Source organism: Tiliqua scincoides, chromosome 5, assembly GCF_035046505.1.
Source record: "Tiliqua scincoides isolate rTilSci1 chromosome 5, rTilSci1.hap2, whole genome shotgun sequence".
NCBI lineage: Eukaryota > Metazoa > Chordata > Lepidosauria > Squamata > Scincidae > Tiliqua > Tiliqua scincoides.
The window spans coordinates 26,232,397-26,254,062 of record NC_089825.1 but is presented as its reverse complement, the minus strand read 5'-3'; the positions used below and the strand labels follow the sequence as shown (position 1 = coordinate 26,254,062).

General features: G+C 41.7%; 1 protein-coding gene across 2 annotated transcripts in view; it reads right to left on the bottom strand.

Moving 5' to 3' along the window:
- The window catches only part of ANKIB1 (ankyrin repeat and IBR domain containing 1), a 79,230-nt gene that overhangs the window by 31,742 nt on the left and 25,822 nt on the right, over nt 1-21,666 (bottom strand). For both annotated transcript variants that reach the window (XM_066626946.1, XM_066626947.1), the window contains exons 3-6: nt 18,749-19,049; nt 15,824-16,006; nt 8,679-8,796; nt 4,614-4,822 (exon numbers count right to left, since the gene is read on the bottom strand). In XM_066626946.1, coding sequence (XP_066483043.1) covers nt 4,614-4,822; nt 8,679-8,796; nt 15,824-16,006; nt 18,749-19,049 — 811 coding nt within the window. The remainder of the gene's footprint in view (nt 1-4,613; nt 4,823-8,678; nt 8,797-15,823; nt 16,007-18,748; nt 19,050-21,666) is intronic.

Sequence of the window (21,666 nt, the reverse complement as noted above, 5' to 3'; positions counted from 1 at the left end):
ATCATACATGATTTTTCATTTTTAAAAATAATGCATCAAGCTTTCCCTCATTATATCTGACATATATGACTTGGAATCTATCATCAAATATCTATTCTGAATAATAGAGTCAAACATAGGATTGCAGCCCATGTTTTCCAAAAAGCATTACTAATCGTAAAGAAAAAATGCTCTCTTATGTAAAAGTTGCACTGATCTTATGAACTGGTGCAAACAAGTCCACACAATAAAGTTCTTTATAATCTATCAGAACTTTACTGAGTTGACCTTTTAAAATGAAGACAAAGAGAATGTTGTATACTAAGTGGGGTGGGGGGGTGACAGAAAGCAGAGCAGAAAGAATATCAGTATGGTGAAGGTAACAGATATACTGGAAGTGATAAGCTCCCTACAGAACTGCTAGCAAACTTTATATAATCGCACAACTTGCATCTCTTGTACAAATTGTCAACTTAATGACCTCACTCAAATTCCTCCAAAAGTGGAATATAACCTATTAAGCTGCTCTTCATGTAGAAAGGAACATCATGCAGAGTTATATAGTAAAGTACATACACAAAAGAGAGAATTTCCCTCTGCCCTGTCTTCCATAGAAGACATGAACGCATGCATACCCATGCAAACCTTGAAAATCCACTCCTGAAAGGCAGGAAGCCTTCTAGAATAGGAAGGCATTTTGTACAAGGACAGGGGGAATGCCAATGGAAGGATGTATCAGTGAAAATTGCACATATGCACAAATACGTGAGCAGAAATGCATTCTGCTCATGCAAAATCAACTCAGGAAACAATCCACAGTTAATTTATTGTTATTTTAAAAACATTAAAGGAAGATTTCCTTTCTTTTAAAGTGGTACCTCTCCCTTTTCTCCAAGATCGAAAGAACAGTGCTACTAGGTGCACATGCCCCTAAGGAATCTGTTCTTTTATTTCTCAAATATCAATGCTTTATGCCACACAATCCAAATTTGAAACCAAGGAGACTTTTGAAAGCAATTTCTGAAATGGTATGGGGTGGGTGGGTTGGGAGGTCTGATGTTCAGAGAAAGTAAGTCTACACTTCCCCAGCATGCTCAAGCTCTTCGGTGAGTCTAAGTAGGTCCTGAATTCCAGCAATATTGTTTTGTTGTTGACAAAAATGGAATACCTTGAGCATTCTCATACATTAACATTACTTATGGGGAATACTTGTTCTCAGTGCTTTTGGAAGACACTCCAAAACCCAAGGGTAGTACCTTCTCCTGCATCTGTACACAAGGTCTTCAGACCTTTTATAGTCTCTTCATGGGGAGGCGGCTACCCCGTCATCCAGATTGACTAAAAGAGCAGTGACAACCTCTCAACCTCCAATGTAACATTCTGCCTGCCACACCAACTGAACGGCACTTAGATGAACCCCATCAGGAACAATGCTGAATGAATAGTTCCAGGACCAAATGGGACATTCTTCTGAAGAGTCCCTGTCTGCCTTCCCACATGTGTGGCAAAAACAGAAGCCTTAAAAAGATTATTGGACCCTGAAAGGCTTCCAGAACAGGTGGAATGTCCTCTGGCACAAAGGCAGAGAAAACAGGAATTCACTGTAAGAAATTATCCTTTCTCCTGTGCCTTCCCCAAGAGCCGCCAAAATCTATGAGATATACCAGAGTGATAATCTCCTCGGGCAGGTCCCCTGGAAACCAATAAACCACTACAAAATGGCCTTCTGTAGCAACAGCAGCCAAAAGCCACACTGGTTGATGCCTATTTGTGCAACATATACTGTCTCACAAAAGTATGAACAGAAGTGCATGTTCTGGCAAATTCACTTCACAGAAGTGCAGCAACTGACTGCCTCTAAGATGGCTCCCCCCCCCCACAGAATGAGCTGCAATACTCCCAGATGGTGATTTTCGTAGAGTCCTATAGGCCACCACAATTCATTCCCTGAGCCATCTTGGCGATCAAGGAGGCAGGCATTTCAAATCTGAAGACTGTGCTTACAGTGCAGGAGAAGTGCTACTCATAGGTTTTGGAGTGTCCTCCAGAAGGCACAGGAGAAAAGGACGTATCCCCAAGGCAGCACCAAGTTTACCCAAGTATTGGTCAGCTGCTGTTTATAATAAAAAAGAAAATTCTTATCTCTTCTTATAGGTGGGAGAAAATAGAAACAGTCTATTTCTGGAACTAGCGAGGCAGAACTATAAAATCCCATCTCAAGAAAGGACCACTTCCTTGACTATGCAGGTTGTGGAAAGTTAATCAGAAAATTCTAAACAGAACATAGCTCCTAAATAAATAAATAAAAGTATGGAAAAGCTGCTGGCTGGCAGCACCATTATTTTGAACAAAGTAGAATAGAACCTCCCACTCACCATCATGTTGCTTCATAGTGAGGCTAGAGTGCCCTCTTGAATAAAGGCAGAACATGAATCAGCAGATTCAAACTTTATCCCTGCACAGATGCAGGGTTGCATAATGGTGAATAACTGGTGGATCTGCACATATGCAGATGCATAATGGTGGATAAATGTCTATTATTACTATGATGGGAACATGCCAGCAAGTCCTGCCCTTCCCCACATCTACATGCTCCTTAGTCTTGATCCTGCTTTGCCTGTACACAGTATTTATCCACAGATACAAAGGCTGAACCTCCAGAAAGTTGTTTTCCCTATGATTTAGAATGCAGGGCACCCACTGTTATGAATCACAGTAGAAGATTCTCCCCCAGGCCACAGCACTTGCCTGTACAGACAAAAACAACACTGGACTCAATAAAGCGGAGGATAGAGCTATGGAGCATTATCTGTGGGGATAGGGCTTGCCAACACGCTCCCATCAGAACTGTAATCATTGACTCTGGTTGTGTTCTCCTTCACTCCTTGTAGTCAAAAAAGATAAAATACTACATTTGACATCACAGATAGGATTTATGCATCAATCAAAATTAGCACTTGTTTCTTTATTTTCAGAGACACTTAAAGCTCAACCACATCTTTTTGGCTGGCACAGCTGCTGCTACACTGGTCAAAGGTGTCACAAACATGCTTTAAGACACATTTGCAACAACCTCAGGAGTAACCAGTGACAGTGAAGTGGTCTGCACCACCCAGCCAGCACTGCATCTGGAGCCACAGCTGCTGGCGCAGGAAGGTAAGGTGCAGGGGTATGGGGAAGGTAGCAGGGAGGTGGTGATCATGAGTGGAGGGTGGGCCAAATGAGAGGCAGGTCAAGCCCAGGAGGGAGACGGGATTGGTGAAAGCCTCCTCCATGTATACAAACCCCCTTCCAGGCCCTCCTTAGTGGGCTTCTTGAATTTGCACCAGCTGTATAGTTGGTGCAGATACAAGAAACTCCATAGGGCAGGCTGTTGCATTACTTGTGGTAAGGAGAAATATTTATTTATTTATACAGGTATTTATATAATGCCTTTCTTTGGTCATCAGATTTCTCCTCAGACTTTAATCCAAGGTGGTTTACATGGGCAGGCTGTTCTAAACCCCCTTAGGGATTTTTACAATTGAATAGTTCTAGTCTTTCATAGAACTTCTCGTTCCAGCTGGATTCCTTCCTGGTCTGGCCTCTCTCTGGCCCTTCGCCTCCTCTTACCTTGAGCAGACTTCCAGCCATCTCCTAATCTGTGCTGCATACGGTGCAGGCCATGCAGCCTGGCTGTGCCGGCACAGGTTGGGATTGGGACTACAGGGGGGCCCGTATCCATGGATATGCCCCACGCCCCACCCTCCAAGGGTAGTACAGCTCCCTTCGCCTCCAGAGGGTCTTCTGAGCTCCGTAGAGATTGCATACGAGGGCAGGAGGTCTGGTCTACAGGGTAGAGCCTCTGTTAGCCCGAAGATAACATCGGAAGTTCGCCAGTTCGAGGCCACCGACAGCTCCCTGAACCTTGAAGTGAGACCTTGAAGCTGACAAGAGCTGAGTTATTCCACCTGCTCTTTGGTGTGAGCGAAGAAGCGTCTTGGCTGCCCCCCATGTGAGAGATGAAGGAGCTGCTTATCAGCCTGCATGGGAGGCAACTGGAGGCCAGGAGTGAGATCAGACCAGGAAGATCCATCTGAAATGTTGTGCGGTTCTTGAAAGAGAGAACCTTCTATGATTGTAAAAATCCCCTTGAGGGATTTAGAAATACCTGCCTATGTAAACCGCCTCGAATAAAGTCAGAGGAGTAATCCGATGACCAGAAAGGCGGTATATAAATACTGAGTTATTATTATACATCTGCCTGCGGCCTCTGCAGGCCTTAGAATGACTCTTTAAAGCAAACAAACAAACAAAACCCCCACAACTTCAGGTTTTAACAAACCTGAATTTTTTGCTTTATTCTGAGGCCTACAAAGACCACAGGCAGATGTGTGTAGCCTCTAAGCGGATCAGAAGACCATCTGGAGGTGAGGGGAGCCATGCTCCCCTCGCCCCAGGAGAGCGTGGGAGGCGTCTCAGGCAACTCACAGTGCAAAATCAGCAAGACATTCTGTAAGAAGTTTTTTTGCAGCCCAGAAACATAACATACAAGAGCAACTTCTTTACAGCTTCCAATTAGTTCCTTCACACTGATTCACAAGGAAGACCTTCTTTTATCAGAAACAGTAACCATTCACAGGAATTAAATTTACCACAGTTGTCTCAATGTCTCCTGGTGATAGACTGATTTCATCAGGAGAGGTGATAGAAGAGCGTGTAGTCCGAGGAGTTCTTGGTGAAGGAAGCGTGTCCCAGGCATTATATCCACTTGGAGGTGGAGTTGGCATTTGAACACCTGAACGTTGGCAGCAATTCTCTGGATTAGACATCCACGCTTCAAGCAACTTCTCTCTGTCCCAGTCTGAAAAAAAATTGAGAAAGGAAATTATTAAAATCTTTACACTGCTGGTAACTACAGTCTAAATCCCCCAACCCCCATTATTGCAACAACATTTAACAATCAATTGTAATAATTAAACTATTAATTTTAAGCCATGACAAAAGGATACTAGTTATAGAAGCCTTTATATATGCAACTGAAATATGCAATAATAAGAATGATTATATTCTATAGCAGTGATTTTCAACCTTTTTCATCTCATGACACACTGACAAGGCACTAAAACTGTCAAGGCACACCATCAGGTTTTTGATAATTGCCAAGGCACACCATGCTGCCAGTGGGGGCCTCACATCCCTATTGGCCCTACTAATAAATGACCTTCCATCAAATTCCTGTGGCACACCCGTGGACCACTCACGGCACACCAGTGTGCCACGGCACAGTGGTTGAAAAAGGCTGTTCTATAGGATATATGCAGGATTTCTTCTAACGAACTGGCTGTTACGTGATGGTAACTTCTTCTGACCAGGATAATATCTATGCTAAGCTAGTTTTAGTGTTAATTCCTTTCTTTTAAAAAAAGGAAACACTGAAGAAGAAACATTTCATTTAACACCTGATGCAGTATCGTACACCCAGTGATATAGCCCCATAGAGCCACATGGTACGAGGCAGCACTATGGGTTTCCCTTGGAGGGTGTTAGGTCCTTCTGCCAGCCCCCCCCCCCCCCCGCAATTTGGCCCATGGAGCCTTTGGCCACTGGCCGCAGGAGCATCAGGCAGTAGGACCTGCCCACAGCGTCCTCAGCCAGTTGCTCAGAGATATGCCACCCACTTTCAAGAAAGCCAGCAGCATAACTCTGAAGTGCGCGATCACCCCAAGACTGGTTGTGGCTTCCTCCTCTGCTGCAGCCAGTCCCAGTGTGGTCGCCCTCGGAATGATGCAGCCACTTCAGAAGAAGCAAGCTGCATTACTCCGAGGCTCCAAGATGACTGGCTGCAGAGGCAACAGGCAGGTTCTCCTGCCCACCAACCCTGCAGTCATGCTTGGAGCGAAGCCAGCCACTTTTGGAATTGTGTTCCAGAAGTGATTGTGGTGACATCATCATGGGTGGGGGAGGTATCTTGGGTTGTGACCCAGGGCAGAGCAAGCCCCAGCTACATCACTGTGTGCACTCATAGAGACCAATACAGCTATTTTTTTTTTGCACCTGTAGATTTGATTTAATAAGATTTCTCATAAGAGTTTGCTATTTGTTTTTAAGAGTTAGTTTTGTATTTTGGAGCTTTTATTTGGTCATAGAAATAACAATCAAGCCTTCCTGGTTTGCCTGTTGGATTTCAAGTTGAAAAGTGTGCACATCAAATCTTTCTTTGTAACAGCGGCAAATGTGCACAAGCATAATATACCACATGACGATGCCAGACAACAATCCCTTCAAGATAACAAATATGCTGAATCCATTGTGACATTTTGAAATTTCATAGGGCTTTAAAACACATACAGGGTATAATGTTTAAAGACCTGTTACAAATGAAACCAAGGGGAGCAGCAGCCACATAAATTTACTTATGGTGAGTCATTGGTATGAAGGAGATGCCTTTTAGTGACTTTGCCTTATGTGCAGCAGGTGCTACATGCGAGACTGAATTTGTGGCAGCTTACATATTGTCTGGCTCTGTACACACTGCCTCAGATGAACATCTTTGCATGAGCTGGCAAGAAGTGTCCAAATGGCTTCCAGCATCCATTTCCAACACTTACCCATATCAGCCCTAAGAGATATCTGGCGGAGTAGCAAAATAAAGCTTATTCTGTGGCTTGAACTATGGAATGGCCTCCTCAGAAGAGAAAGCAAAATACCTTGATCATAACCCAACGCTTTTATTATATACCACCTATCTCATAGACGTGAGTCTCAGACTCAAGGCAGTTTACATAGGCAGGATGACCATTAATCCCACTTTCAAATGGAGTTTTAGAAGTGTTATTCTATTAGAGAAACTTCATACAATCATCAATTTCTCCAGATACTCTCCTATTATAATTAACTCCAAACTGGAATAATTGCCCAGTTCTAAACTTTGGAAGCATCCCTAAGCGCAAACCACATCTTCACTGAACAAGAACCAAGACTGCTTATTTTTCTGATGAATAACAAAATTCAAGGGCTTTTTCAACAGAGCAAGTAATAATTTCACTGGATGGGATGGCAACAAGAAACATTTGTTGCCAGCCTAGATACTCTGTGTGTTTGTGTGTGAGCACAAGTGCATCTATAGATAGATCTATTTTCTAGTTGTCTTTTCCTAATGAATCCCTGCTGACATGGAGGAACTGCTAAAGATTATAATGAATCTGATGTCTACATAATGTTATCCTTAATAAATGCAAGCGCAAATACTTTCTGTTTATTGGATTATACTATTCCCCTTTATGGATCACAAGAACAGGAATACCTCCTATAACATTTCTTCATTATAGTACTCTTTGTCCTGAGCTAAGTTTTACAGCATTATAAAAAAAGAAAAAAATATTAACATCCATAAAACTATTCAAAAGTTTGGTGCAAAGAAGTGCAGGTGTCTGTGCTTTTTCTTTCAGTCAACGGCAATTGGCTTGCTGCCTATTGCTGTGCCAGTGCTATTCTGGCTACCTCAAACCCAATTGCTTGCTACTAGGAAATGATCTGGGAGAGGAAACAGTGGTCAAGGCAATTTACCTTAGATGTCTTCTTCAACAAGAAAGCTGTAGTTCCTAAGGATGAATTACAATCTGGCTCATCCTCTTGGGATTAGCTCCTTCCATCATTTTCCACTGCTGCTGTGTAGGCGGAGTGACAGCAGCAGTGGTCAATTACACAGCAGACTCCAACCCAATGAACTGGCGAGTATAGTACTGTGAACAGAGCTGCATTACAACAGTGTTATAACAACCCCTGTTAACGTGGCAAAGGGACAGCTTTTAAAGTGCTGTCCTTTTACACTTAGCAGTGCTCTTTACTCCAGCAAGGAGTTTATACCAGTGGTTGTTGCTGGTGCCTCTTCCACATCTCGTTTTAGACTGTGAGTCATTTGGGACAGGGAAAAATTTGTTGATTTATTTTGATGTGTGTAAACTAGTTTGTGAACTACTTTTTGATGAAAAAAGCAGAATATGAATGTTCTCAATAATAAATAGTGTTACAGGAGGTAGTTATGTTTCTTACAGCACTGTTTTCCAGGAACATACTGAAAGTGTTGTAGGAAGTGCTATTGTAGTGAATTAGATCACATACAGTTTCAGCTTGGCTTGGTTACATTTTTTTTTTAAGTGAATGCAAATAATGGCAGGAAATGTCTACTTTTTCAAGGCTTACAAACTCTGTGCATGCCACTTCGTTGGCAACAGTCAACAGCATTGAGTTACAGCTCATGATTAAGACATGGACCTCTGCAATTCACACAAGTTCCTTCTCACGTCTCAATTACGGTTCATTAAGTGTGGGCATGGAATTCAGGCATGCAGTTATTCATGACTGGTCATAGGTTTGGTTTTCTTCATAAAGTCTGATCAGTTTGCCACTTGGATCACTACCTAGGATCTGCAGAATTGATGGTCTATAAATGAGATTGATCAGAATCAATTGAACCCACTTAAATTTTAACAAATAAATAAAACATTTTAAATATTTCAGTTAATTTCTGAAGGAAAATAAAATTATAGAGCACATAATCACCTCGTTCTGGGGCAAGGTTAAATGGGTTGGGGGCCACATTCCCCAACTAGTAGATGGTACAGGTCAGCTTCAGTTTTTTAGGAAGAAACAGAAAGAAATAAAATATTTTGTATTAATAGATACTTATTAAAATGGGCTATACGGGTCCCAATTACCATGTGCTCGAAGCAAAGCTTCTGCAGTGAACAGAGGGGCTTGAAGCATGTCAGCTGATTCTACTATTAACATATCCTTCAATCTTCTCAGGTCCTGTGGTCTTAGTCCTTCGTATGGCTATGAAAGAAAGCAGAAAGAGAGGTTAGAAACATTACACTAGATTACATCTCTCGTACAGTGATCTTCGTTCTGACAAGCGTTGTCAGTGGTTGTACCTGGATCAGTGTACTGAAGTATGCATTGGCTTCTTATAATACTCTCAGCAGACAATGGAAGACACTGTTATTAACAGTATTTATATACTGCTTTTCAACTAAAAGTTCACAAAGCGGTTTACAGAGAAAAATCAAATAGCTAAATGGCTCCCTGTCCCAAAAGGGCTCACAATCTAAAAAGATGCAAATGAATACCAGCAGACAGCCACTAGAACAGACAGCCACTAGAACAGCCACTGTTTACTGCCATATATACTTAGATTAAGAACACCAACTTCCTACGTTCTGACATAGTCTCTACTGACAACCAAGAACTGCATCTCAGGTTCAGAACAAATACAGGTTGAGTCTCCATATCCAAGAGGGTTCAGTTCCCAGAACCCATGTGGATGGCAAAAATTGTGTTAAAGCAAATCCATTTAAAAAACAACATCCCTTTGTTCAGCGATATAAAAACAGCCTTGCTTACCTTTGTAATGCAAGACAGAGGCATTAGGCAGATAATTCATCAGTCTCACTCCAGGCACTTAGAAAGGCTTCACTCCAAGGCAGCAACCCCTCCCTTCACCCTGAGCACAGCATGGGGAAAGAATGCAAAGTGATTCACTTTGTTGCTTGCCTCAGAGTGAAACTGTTCTAAGCACCTAGAGAGAGAATGATTGATGGATTGTCAGTCAGCTGTCCTTTCTTGCATTAACGAGGCTATTGTTAAATGACTCTTTTCCTTTAATTTAAAGGGCACTTCTTATCTGTTGAGATAAAACAGGTGAAAAATCCGTGGATAATTGGGTTATACTGAGCAGTTGCTGACTCCCCCAACCCCCATCATAATTAATAGTTATATCAGAACTAACATTAACCGTGGTTAAGGCTAAGCAAGAATGTCAATAGCCCTGAGCTGGGTAACCAGTGCCGCTGCTTCTATATGTAGATGACATGGTTCTCTTATCTTGCACTTGTGTGGGCCACTTAAGTTTGGTCAAACGATGTGCTGAATATTCTAACAGCCAATAAGATAGATATCAATTATATCAAGTCTAAAATTATGATTTTTGCAAAGAGATGGAAATCTTACGGTTGGGTTTGCAAGGGCAATAAGATAGAGCAGGTCCACCAGTTCAAATACGTGGGCATCATATTTCACTATAGGCACTCTTGGGCTCAGTACAATGGGCTCCCATTGTAGCTCAGTACTTAGCATGGGCAAGCTTTCATCATTGGCAATTGCAAGATTTTACTACACCCAGGACAACAGATATGTAGCGGCAGCCCTGGAAGTTTATAAAGTTAAGGTTGTATCATAAGACCTATATGGTGTTCCGGTCTAGTTCAAGGTGTTAGATCAAGTTACAGAGTGTATTTAATCTACTTTTCTTTGGAAAATTCTAGGTATGCCACGCTGCATCCCCTATACTTGAATCTGGTCTTAGGTTGAACATACTGGCATGGCTAAGATTTGCAAAATTCTGGCTTGATGTTCTCTTTAATGTGGCTAATGATAGTCTGATGTACCAGTTGGTATCAGACACAGTCCTGCCATATGGGATCACTGTACTGTTTGCAAAGTTGAAATCTTGATATGGAGAGGCTGGGTACAAATCAATAGGATTTGATATGGAGAAGCTGGGTATGAATGAATGGTCAAACTGCAGCATTTAGAGCTCTCAGGGAGGGAACTCTTCATACTGAACACTAAGAGCTAATCAGTATGGCTAAGATCTCTTGTTCTCCATTGCTCTTCTATATACCTGTTCAGCTTAGTAGGATACTATCCTACCTAATTTACCTGCATAAACCACAGCTAAGAAGAGCCTTTATGCTGGCAAGATGTAATGCCCTTCCTTCAGCCCTTTTATGGGAACAGTATAAGGGAATACTGCTGACAGCAAGGCTCTGTCCCTACAGCCTGAATCATGTGGAGACACTCGAACATATCTTCTTGTTTTGCCCCTTGCACAAGCCTCATTGCCAGAAATATACCAATTCTGTCGCGTCTCCAGGGATGGGCGGAGGCAGATGTTCTGCGAGGCCTTTTGTTATCAGAGGAGGAATAAACTCTTGATAATATTGCCTTTTTTGTCAATACAGTTATGAGGTCTTGGAAGTGAGAGCAAAAGCTTAGTTCTGTAATAAGTTAGCTTATAGGGCATTTCTGACTATTAGTTTCTTTTTTGGGTGTGTATCATGAGATTATGGATTTGCTGTGTGATTTTATTTTTGTAATGTCATGATGTATATGCCAATAAAGGTCTCATCTTCTTCATCATTAACTGTGGTTAAAGCTAAGCAAGTTCCTGCTTAATACAGGTTTGCTAAACAGATTTAAGCAGAACAGAGTTTAGAAGAGTTCTGCAATGGAAAGCACTGAGGTCTAATGAAGTTCCTTGGGGTTCAATAATGGTTCCCTGTTATATTTTCTCTTTTACAATAACTTTAAAATAACTGCCTCTCAAACACATCTCAGTTTCAGTGCACTTTTTCCATTACGTACCTCAAATGCCCATATCTGTTATGTATAATAATGTAGTATACATGCATATGTCACTATTTACACTCTGAACTACACATAAAATAAATGTGTTTTATGCTACACACATAAACTGCTTCTACACGCAGTTCTACTATCAAATCAACACACGAATATTCCTTTGTGAGGTTGAACCAAACTATTATTATCACTAAAAGAATTTTCTATTTCTAACAGCCTATTAAATTGAAAGAGGACATTTAAATCAAGTAAATATTATTTCTATCTGTTAGCCTTTTTACAAACAAAACACAATCCAGTTCAACCCAATTGCTTAATTTGTATCAGAAAGTTAAACACACACTTCACTCTGTAGGTGAAACCAATGGAACTTTAAAATGTTTCTCTGATTATGTCACATCTTAAAATTTGAAAAAATGCATTGTTTAAAAAAAAGAGGGAAGGCTTGTCACAGCATTTCTCTTCCCCCAATTCACCCCCAAATTTCAATCGGGACAGAATGGAATTAAGCCTTGTGTTTGTGTGCTTCAGTGGCATACTGGAGAGGAGCAGCAGCAAATGCAAGAGCTCCCGGGGCTGCTGCCACCTCTCCCCCGCTATGCCACCCGGTTCCACAACATCCTTGTCACCACTGCCTCTCTGGCCGTCAGAAGGCCTTCTAAGGCCTCCTGAAAGCCTTATAAAGGTACTTCTGGTTTTCCTGGAATGAAGAGATGGTTCACTGTTCCATCTTCTTAAAAAAAAAACATGAAAAGAAACACCAGCAAACACATGTTATTGGGGAAAAAAATGCTTCACCCCAGCTAAATATAAACGAGAACCATCACTTAACAAAGTGCCTCTTAGCACAATTAGCAGGGAAAGATTTATGCTATTTGAGGCACATTTCTCTATGTGAATGAACATAATTGCAGGTTGTTATGTACACACTAACCACAGCACATGCTCACACACATGCATACTCTTTCTTCCTATACTGTATTTAAATCTCCTAGAATTACTTCAGGACAAAACTATTCCAGATGAGGTTTAAATGAAGGTGCCTTTTATTTCCTAGGTTTAGAAAGCAGAAATGAACCATTTTCTATTTAAAGGATTATAATTCAACCACAAAAACCAATCATGAAGGTGAATAATCAAATACAGTGCAAAAATAGTAACAAAAGATTTAATTGCATTTTTTATTAATTGGGTTAGAGCAATCTAGCTTCCTTTGTCTTTCATTAGCTGAATAAGATTAACATAATCACATTCTTCAAAATTAAAGCTTGTTTTTAACACTTCATTGTAATACAGTCAGGCCAAACTTGAGCCCAACAGACTCTAAGTTAAAGAAAGATTCCCCACAGTTTCTGAAAAATCAGATCATGATGAGTAGTCATATGCATTTCCAATTACTACTACAGCAAGTCCTCGCTTACAGGTTGTCAATATGTTCTTGGAAATTGCAACTTTAAGCAAAATGACTTATAATGAAACTAACAGCCCACACCTAAGCACTGACAGCAATGCTGAAATGGCCACCACTGCATCCTAAGTGGCTGGTGTAACTGCCAGAGTCTCCTTGGGGCAAGGGAACATTTGTTCCCTTACACTGGGCAGAATGTAGCTGGCTGCAATGGGTCTCCTTGGAGCTGTGCCAGTTCTTTAGCTAGGCAGAACTGAGGAGGCCCATGTTGTGTTTTCTGGCCAGGGAGGGGGCATAGGATTTGACGGCAGAGTTTGCCACCATTCCCACCCACCTACTGGGCCCCATCCTCCCTCCAGACTGCTCCCCTGTCCAGTTCTGCCCCCTCCCTGCCTCCCCCCACCCTGAAAAGCCTCACAGCCGGCCAGCAGGAGGACTTACTGCTAGAGTCGCTTCAATGTCATCTTCTTGGCACTGTGCCTAGCCCCGACTGGCGCAGGCCTTATGGCTGGCCCAGCAGGCTTGCCACCAGCACAGGAGTGCCCTACTGCACGTTGTGATGACAGTTGCTGTGGTAGTGTGGTAGCTGCCGGTGCTGCTCCAGCATACGCTCAGATTCTAGTTTTACTGTAGGATAATTGATATATGTAAACTAGAGTTACATTCCTACAGCATATTTCTGGTGACAAAAACATCACCAAACTTCTAAATAAAAACCCAAAACACTTCTAATAATGGATACTGAAATAAATGTGTGTTTTCTGAGCCAGAGAAACCCATGCAAATGTGGGGAGATTGTGCAAACTGCACACAGAGAATGGCCCAAGCGAGGAGGCATTTTTTTTCTCATCAACTTAATAACGAAACTTTAAACAAAACGACTAAGCGAGGACTTGCTCTATTTCTACAACTAACATCAAATATTTACGCAGCTGTTCTCTTAATGGCTCAAAGTGCTTCACATATATTCCCTCAGGCATTCTTACAAAACCATGTAAAATACATAAAAACATAAGAGCAACTCTGATCAACCAAAGCAAGGGTCTATCTAGTCCAGCTTCCAATATGGCCAAACTGCTGCCTTAGGGAAGCTCAGAAGGAAGGTCTGGAGATAAAAGCCCTCTCAAAGCCTCCCTCAAATGGTATTCAGAAGTTGAATGCCTCTGTACTCTAATTTCATGCAGCCTTCTTGACTAAGAGCAACCAATAGTGACCTATTCTTTATAAAAGTGTCTTACGTGACCTATCCTTATGAAAGTGAAGCAAGTTAATGACCATCACCACATCTTGTGACTTTGAATGCCTTGTGTGAAGAAGTACTTTCTTTGGTTTCCTCTGTATCCACTGTCAAGCAATTTCATTAGAAATCCCCAGTGAAAGTTCCAGTAGTATAAGACTGGAACAAAAACTTCTCTATTCACTTTCCCTATACACCTGTGGTTTTCAAACTTTCCGGGAGTAAGGTTTTCAAACTTTCCCGCAGTTAGTCTTTGTGGGGGCGGGGGGGGGGGAGGCAGCCCCTGGGGATCGTGTCGCTCATGGGGCTGCAGGGACTGGGATGCACTCCAGGGACTGCACTCCAGTCCCTGCAGCCCCATCAGAAAGGAAAGCAGAGTGATTGTGCTCCGCTTCCAGTTTTGCAGAGCAGGGCGCAATTGCTCCGCTTTCACTTTTCCTGACCTGGGGAGCCCTGCCGAAGGTTCCGCAGGGCTCCCCACACCCCCGGGAGGCTGCAGGAGGCTTGGACAAGTACACCCAAGCCCCTGCAGGCTGCCTTCCCCCTGTCTCCTGGCTGCCCCTGCCCCTTAAGGGGGCAGAGGCCAGGACCCACAGGCTGGGGTGTCGCGACGCTCCAGTTTGAATACCACTGTTATACACCAAGCGTAATTTTAGAAACCGCTTCATGGTAGAGGAGGACCTCTAGCATGGATGTCCAGTCACCTTTATTTGTCCCAAATGCTTCCTCATAAGGACTGTGTGTTCCCTTTCCTCCCTCCCTGGAGTGAGATGCTTCTTTCACATCAACAATTATTAAAGGACACATCAGCACTGGTGCTTAAATGGGGTTCTTAACCAGTTTTAAATTCTGATTAACATTAAGTAGGGAACTTTAATCACATAAGAACATAAGAACAGCCCCACTGGGTAAGGCCATAGGCCCATCTAGTCCAGCTTCCTATATCTCACAGCGGCCCACCAAATGCCCCAGGGAGCACACCAGACAACAAGAGACCTGCATCCTGGTGCCCTCCCTTGCATCTGGCATTCTGACATAGCCCATTTCTAAAATCAGGAGGTTGAACATACACATCATGGCTTGTAACCCATAATATATTTTTCCTCCAGAAACGTGTCCAATTCCCTTTTAAAGGTATCCAGGCCAGATGCCATCACCACACCCTGCGGCAAGGAGTTCCACAGACCGACCACATGCTGAGTAAAGAAATATTTTCTTTTGTCTGTCCTAACCCTCCCAACACTCAATTTTAGTGGATGTTTCCTGGTTCTGGTGTTATGTTAGAGTGTAAAGAGCATCTCTCTATCCACTTTATCCTTCCCATGCACAATTTTGAATGTCTCAATCATGCCCCCCCTCAGGCGTCTATTTTCTAGGTTGAGGAGGCCCAAACGCCATAGCCTTTCCTCAAAAGGAAGGTGCCCCAACCCAGTAATCATCTTAGTCACTCTCTTTTGCACCTTTTCCATTTCCACTATGTCCTTTTTCAGATGTGGCAACCAGAACTGGACACAATACTTCAGGTGTGGCCTTACCATCGATTTGTACAACGGCATTATAATATTAGCCGTTTTGTTCTCAATGAGCTGCATTGCCCTTATGTTGGTGCTGGAAAGTGGGTTAGGATTGTGTCCTAAATCTACAAAACAACTTACAGTGCTCATCCCTGAAAATACATGTAATCAAGAAAAAAAGTATACATATATCCTAATGGATCAGGATCTTTATAACAATGAATAGCATATCAGGTATGGATGTCTCCCACCAGAATAATCAATTACAATTTTTTATTTCACCTCTTTTTTGTCTAAAGCAGCATATTCTGCTTCAATGCTTTCAGTTTCAGGATCTCGTGAGAATACCATCTGGGATTCTAGATTGAGGGCCAAGTCTTTGTGGTGCTGCTTTTCTGCACAGTCACAGGGAGTATCCTTATTTTCATTTTCAGCAAATAAATCTCCACCATGCTTTACCAGAAGCTGAAAATTAAAGAGAAACGACAACATGAAGAAGCCCTTGATACTTTACATCTTAAATGCTGTTGTACAATTTTGAGAGCTAGTTTTAATACACTTCCCTGGAAATCCATTTTTAGTCCACCACTGGTTACAAAGTTGTATGCAACCTGGATGAATGCTAATGTAAGCAATGAGGACAGTTACACAAATACCATATAGTCAACTCAGAGAAATTGAGAGTTTCTTACCATAAATATTTTTACTCATTTACCAAGAGAAGTAGCTACTCAAAGGAAATCAAGAAAATCTTTTAGAGGTAGTTCTTACATATGGCACCAGAATTAGGACAATGAATTTGCAAGATCTCATCCATATGGATAACTTTTTGTGTAATTTTGGGATAAGTAGCTATATCTATTTTGGTATCATAGGCAAAATTTCAGTCCACATACATACCATTCTATTATAGCTCATAAATGCTAATTTTCCTGCTCCTTTCCTAAACTCACTTTTGGTAAGTCCCTACCAAACATTTCCTTTTCTAGATCACCAGTTGTAGTTTTAGAACACTGGCCAAACATTAGACCAAGTTAGGAACTCACCAAATGTACCAGTGTCAGTGACATGTTACTAAATGACTCATGTAAAGAGCTACGTAATAAGAGCCTAATATTAGGATATTGCAAAGACCTTCATTTTGCACTTAAGACTACCTGATTGTGCAAATGTGTGTTTATACTCCCCATTACTTTCAGAAATCTGATAAAAATACACATTCCAATTGGTACAAAACGTAAAGTACTGAATAGACAGCACTGAAGGCTGATGGAAGTTATTCAGTCAGTTTTCATTATCTGCTAGGGTGCCTGGAAAACCTAGTGGATACTGAACTAGCAGATACTGAATCTTTTTACCTTCCCTTTCAACTTCTTTCTAACTTATCTCTTCATTTGGGTGAAGTCCACCCTTCAGAAATTAAGGGTTTTTGTGTCAATTTGCTTCCATGGCAAAACAGGTCACAGCACGGTCACTGTTTCCCCAATGGCTCAGTAACATTTATCTCTAACCAGATCCTGAGTACCACACAAAATCCAGAGTCACCTGTCCTCTGGCGGGCTCCATGATTAGCTGCTCCAAGGCACAGTTTTTTAGCAAAGAAAGAAATCCGGTCCCTTTTTCATGACCAGAGCATGAATTGACCCAGTCGATATGAGGATAATTGAAGTCGCCCATGATTACAACCCTGTCTCTCCTCGATGCCTCCCTGATTTGTTTCTTCATTCCAAGGTCCCCTTCAGGTTTTCCATCTGGAGGATGATAGCATGCCCCCAGTATTACATTGCTCCTCAAACCTGTGGATAATTTAACTCACAGCGATTCCATGGTGGAGTCGGACTTGTTTTCAATCTCTACTTTGCTGGATTCTACCCATTCTTTAACAAAGATGGCCAGCCCACCACTAACATCCCCCTCCCTGCCCTGCCTATAGAGTTTATAGTCTGGGATCGCAGTGTCCCACTGCTTCTCCTCATTCCACCATGTTTCTGTTATACCCACTGTATCAATGTTCTCCCTAGCCACCAAACATTCCAGTTCCCCCATCTTTGCTTGGAAACTTTGAGCATTTGCATAAAAGCACTTATTGGATTTGTAATCCACCTTTCTCCCAGAAGGGCACCCAAGGCGGCTTGTATATGATGTCTCCTAAGATGGGTTTATTTCCTTCTCCATCCCTGCAGACTTTCATTCTTTGACCTCCAGGACCTCTTGGCTACATTCCTCCACGTTGTTGGTGCCGACATGCACCACAACAGTTACCTCCTCCCTAGCACTCTCTACCAGCCTATCTAGATAAGACACGATGTCCACAACCTTTGCACTAGGCAGGAAGTCACCATGCAGTCCTCATGACCATCACAGTCCGGCCTCTCTATATTTCTGACAATCAAATCACCCACTACAAGAAGCCCCCAACCCCCTCTCTCCAAGGAGTATCCTTAGTGCGACTAAATATGGGCCTGTTGCTTGAAGAAGGTCCCCCAGGGGATCAATTCCCTCCTCTCCAGAATGACATCCTCCACTTCTGAGACTTCCTATCCCAGCAGTTGGGGAGCTACTCACCTGAGGGTGGGACAACACCTGCACATCCTCAGAAGTCTCACCGTGGTCCCTCCCTGTCTCTGCTTCTCCAGGTTAGCAACCAAGGCTTCAAGGGAGCAGACCCATTCCCTGAGTCCCTGGAGCACCTTGTACTGAGGACATACCCATGGCTTATGCCAGAGGCATATAGACATACATGTGACACTCAGTGAAAACACTGGATAGCCCCCACCCTGCTGAAGGCTGTCTGTATAGTTTTGTGTTTTTGTTTAGAAAGGTAAGAAAGGTTTCACTGGTTTGTTGCCCCTCTCCTCAAGGAAAGTGATGGGCAGTGTTTGGGACCCTGGCTTCCTCGCCCTGCTGCTGAACTCTGAAGCCAAGCAGGTATATGACTGATCACTGCTTAGATGGGAGATTGTCTGGGAACCTTATGGTCATCCGCATGCTGCCCTGAATTCAATTGTGAAATAAAGAAAAAGTATAAATATACATATGTAGACATTTTAATATGCTGAAGAGAATGCTACTATTCAATTTTCTCTTTTCAGGTACTTTATTAAATGCCTTAAAACAGTAACATTAGTACTAGTTGGTGCAGATATTTTAACCCTTGGTTTTTGTTTTTGTTTTTTTGAGACTCATATTTGCACTATCAAATTTTACCTCTACACAGGTTTTCATCCCTGAGGCAGCAGCATAGTGCAAGGGTGTATTTTTTTTGTTATCCACAGCATCAACAGCTGCTCTTTCATATTCTCCTTGGTCAAGCTTTGCCCCTTTCCATTTCAGGATCATCTGCAGACAATCTGCTCTTCTGAAATCATCTTCAAAGGGCCGTGTCAAGCGAGGTTGAAGAGCTCCATCAGATATCATAATCTGAGGTCCCATACAAAGCAAGTGCATAGATGTCTCATTGTGCACATTTCGTTTATTTGGATTGCCATCTCTAACAAAAAGAAAAGTCCTATAGAGAGAAATAAAAAAGAACAGTAAGAAGTAGATTACCAATTCTGATGTAAAGTTAGAGGAAAATGTTCATTACCAGGCATCAAAACAAGTTTTGATTACATTTATCTGCCTATGCCACAAAAAGTCGGAAGGGATCTCACAGTATCTAAAGACTGATGTAATATCTGTCAGGTTTTTTTCCCTGCTAAAATATTGCATTGAAATAAGTGCTTATGCCTTTTTGAATGTTGTATCTTCTCCTGAGAGTCTTCAAAGATTCCAAGTTGTGACAAGTGCAATAGCAAGATAGAAGCCACTTTAGTACGGCAGTCCAAAGTCAGCTAAATGAATTTACAAAACAGATGCCTTCTGTCTTGTATTCACAACACCTTTTGTAGCTTTTTAGAATAAAAGAATTATTTCAGATATTCCTGGGAAAAAGCAAAACATGTACAAATGTTTAATTATTCTTTCAAGAAGAAAAAACACCTTAGATAAAGCATTCCCTTGACTGTAGCTTTATAATTATAATATATACCCCTGCTAACTGGGTTAGAGGTACTTTTGCAAGTGGGTGCTCCTCTTTTATTTAGCAAGGGGAGAGTAACTGGCCCTCCTCACACAAGCAGTGTTTTTTCTAGCAGCTGTCTGCTGGTGTTCTTTTGTACCTTTTTAGATTGCGAGCCCTTTTGGGACAGGGAATCATTAGTTATTTGATTTTCTCTGTAAACCCCTTTATGAACTTTTTGTTGAAAAGCAGCATATAAATACTGTAATACTAATATATACAAAAGTGAAAAATAATACAGAATGTGAAGAATATTACATATTAAATTGTAAGTTTCTTTCAAAGCAAAAGCTCAGGTCCTACTGGGAAGCTAATTTTCAGCATATGCTAGCATGCTAATGTGTTACTTTATACCACAAGGTATCTAACGTATTTCTAACAAAGCAAATGCAAAAGAGGAGCATCTTCCTATTTGCAAACTTTAAAACGAACAACATATTCTGTTGCCAGATGACTCTTCCACACTTCCATGAACTGTATTTGGTGAAGCCTGGCAGAAATCTTAATCAATGCTGGCTAGGCTTCATAATATTAAGAGTACATTACATTTCCACTTCATGAATTTAGTCCCATAATAACTATTTGAAAATATATGGCATAATCTAATCTTACTTTTATGACTCACTAAATCAGGATGAAGTATCTCTGTTTTAGACAAAGAGTGCCACCAATGTTTATAAATACTGGAAGCTTTACTCATAAGATACTCCTGATAACACTAATAGCTTGCTGTTTCCTGCCAATGATAGCTACTAATTAGAGTTCATGTGCAACATGCAGTATCAAAGCAAAAGGGCAAATTGGTCCACTGCAAAAAGCTTACATTGAGGTATCTCAATTAATAATCAGGCTGGTTTAATTAGGTCCTCGTTTGTTCCATCAGCATCTGCCTTTGCCTTATCAGAGGAGATTGGTTTCTATTTGAAAGCAAGGAATTGCTACGAGTGCTGAGCCGAGTGTCTCACACCTCTGTGCTCCTTGTAGCCCCAGAGAGGTAGCAGCCTTTGGGGGCTGGGAGAGAAGCCAGGCACGCAGGTTCTTACCTTACAAAAATTCCGGGATATATGTACAGTTTTGAATTGCAATCAGGATGAGGAAGGGAAGCTGCCTATGCTTTTAGACTACCCACAGTACCCAGTGTGGAGTTTATTCTGCTTCCGTTTTTATACAGTAGCCCCCCTCCCATATCTGTGGCTCCCGTATCCACCGTTCAACTTTTCTGTGGTTCGTAAATTCTCCCACTGCACAAGTGGCTTATCTGTTCTGTTTGCAGCACTCTGTCTCTATCCCCTGTGCTGTCTGCTACCTATTAGTGTCATGTTGATTTGCCCTATGCAATGCTAACAGGAAACGGGTAGGAGAACTGCAATCAATATGACACTAACAGGAAGTGGACAGCACAGGAGAAAAAGAGACACAGGAGAAAGTGACAGGTGGGCTGCAAACAGAGCAGATAAGTCATTTGCACAAGGAGGGGAATTTATGAACTGCTTCTAGTAAGTGTTGTGCCCCAGAATGGCTTGTGGCATCACAGTAAGTACAGGGTTCACTGCTGTCTGTGGTTTTGGGAATGTAGCCACTGCAGATACAGGGGGACTACTTTGTTGCTTTTATTAGTTGAGTTTTCATTTTGTTTTTGTATAGCTTGATTTACAGACTGAAAAGTGACATGTAAACACAGATAAATAAAAACTGGCATGAACCATGAAACGATCCTTTAGGAGATCTTAATGTCTGTTACATTCTTGTTCCAATTATACTAAATGGTACATAGTGACCTACAACAACATTCACAGAAGTCAATCCCAAGGCTATGGTTATTTTAACTGTGTCTCTTTTTCTTCATGCCTTTCCTTACCTCCCTCTCCTTTTTATTATCTGTTGACCTATTTAGACTGTAAACTTGGGCAAAGTTTGCCACTAATTTTGTTTATAGAGCATCTTGTTATTAGACATTTAAGAAATAATTCTTAATATTAAGATTAAGAAAATACCATTTTCTAGATAAGATTCCAGACCTGATCAGGCAAGCAACAAAGTGGAAATGAAAGATCAAGTGATATTA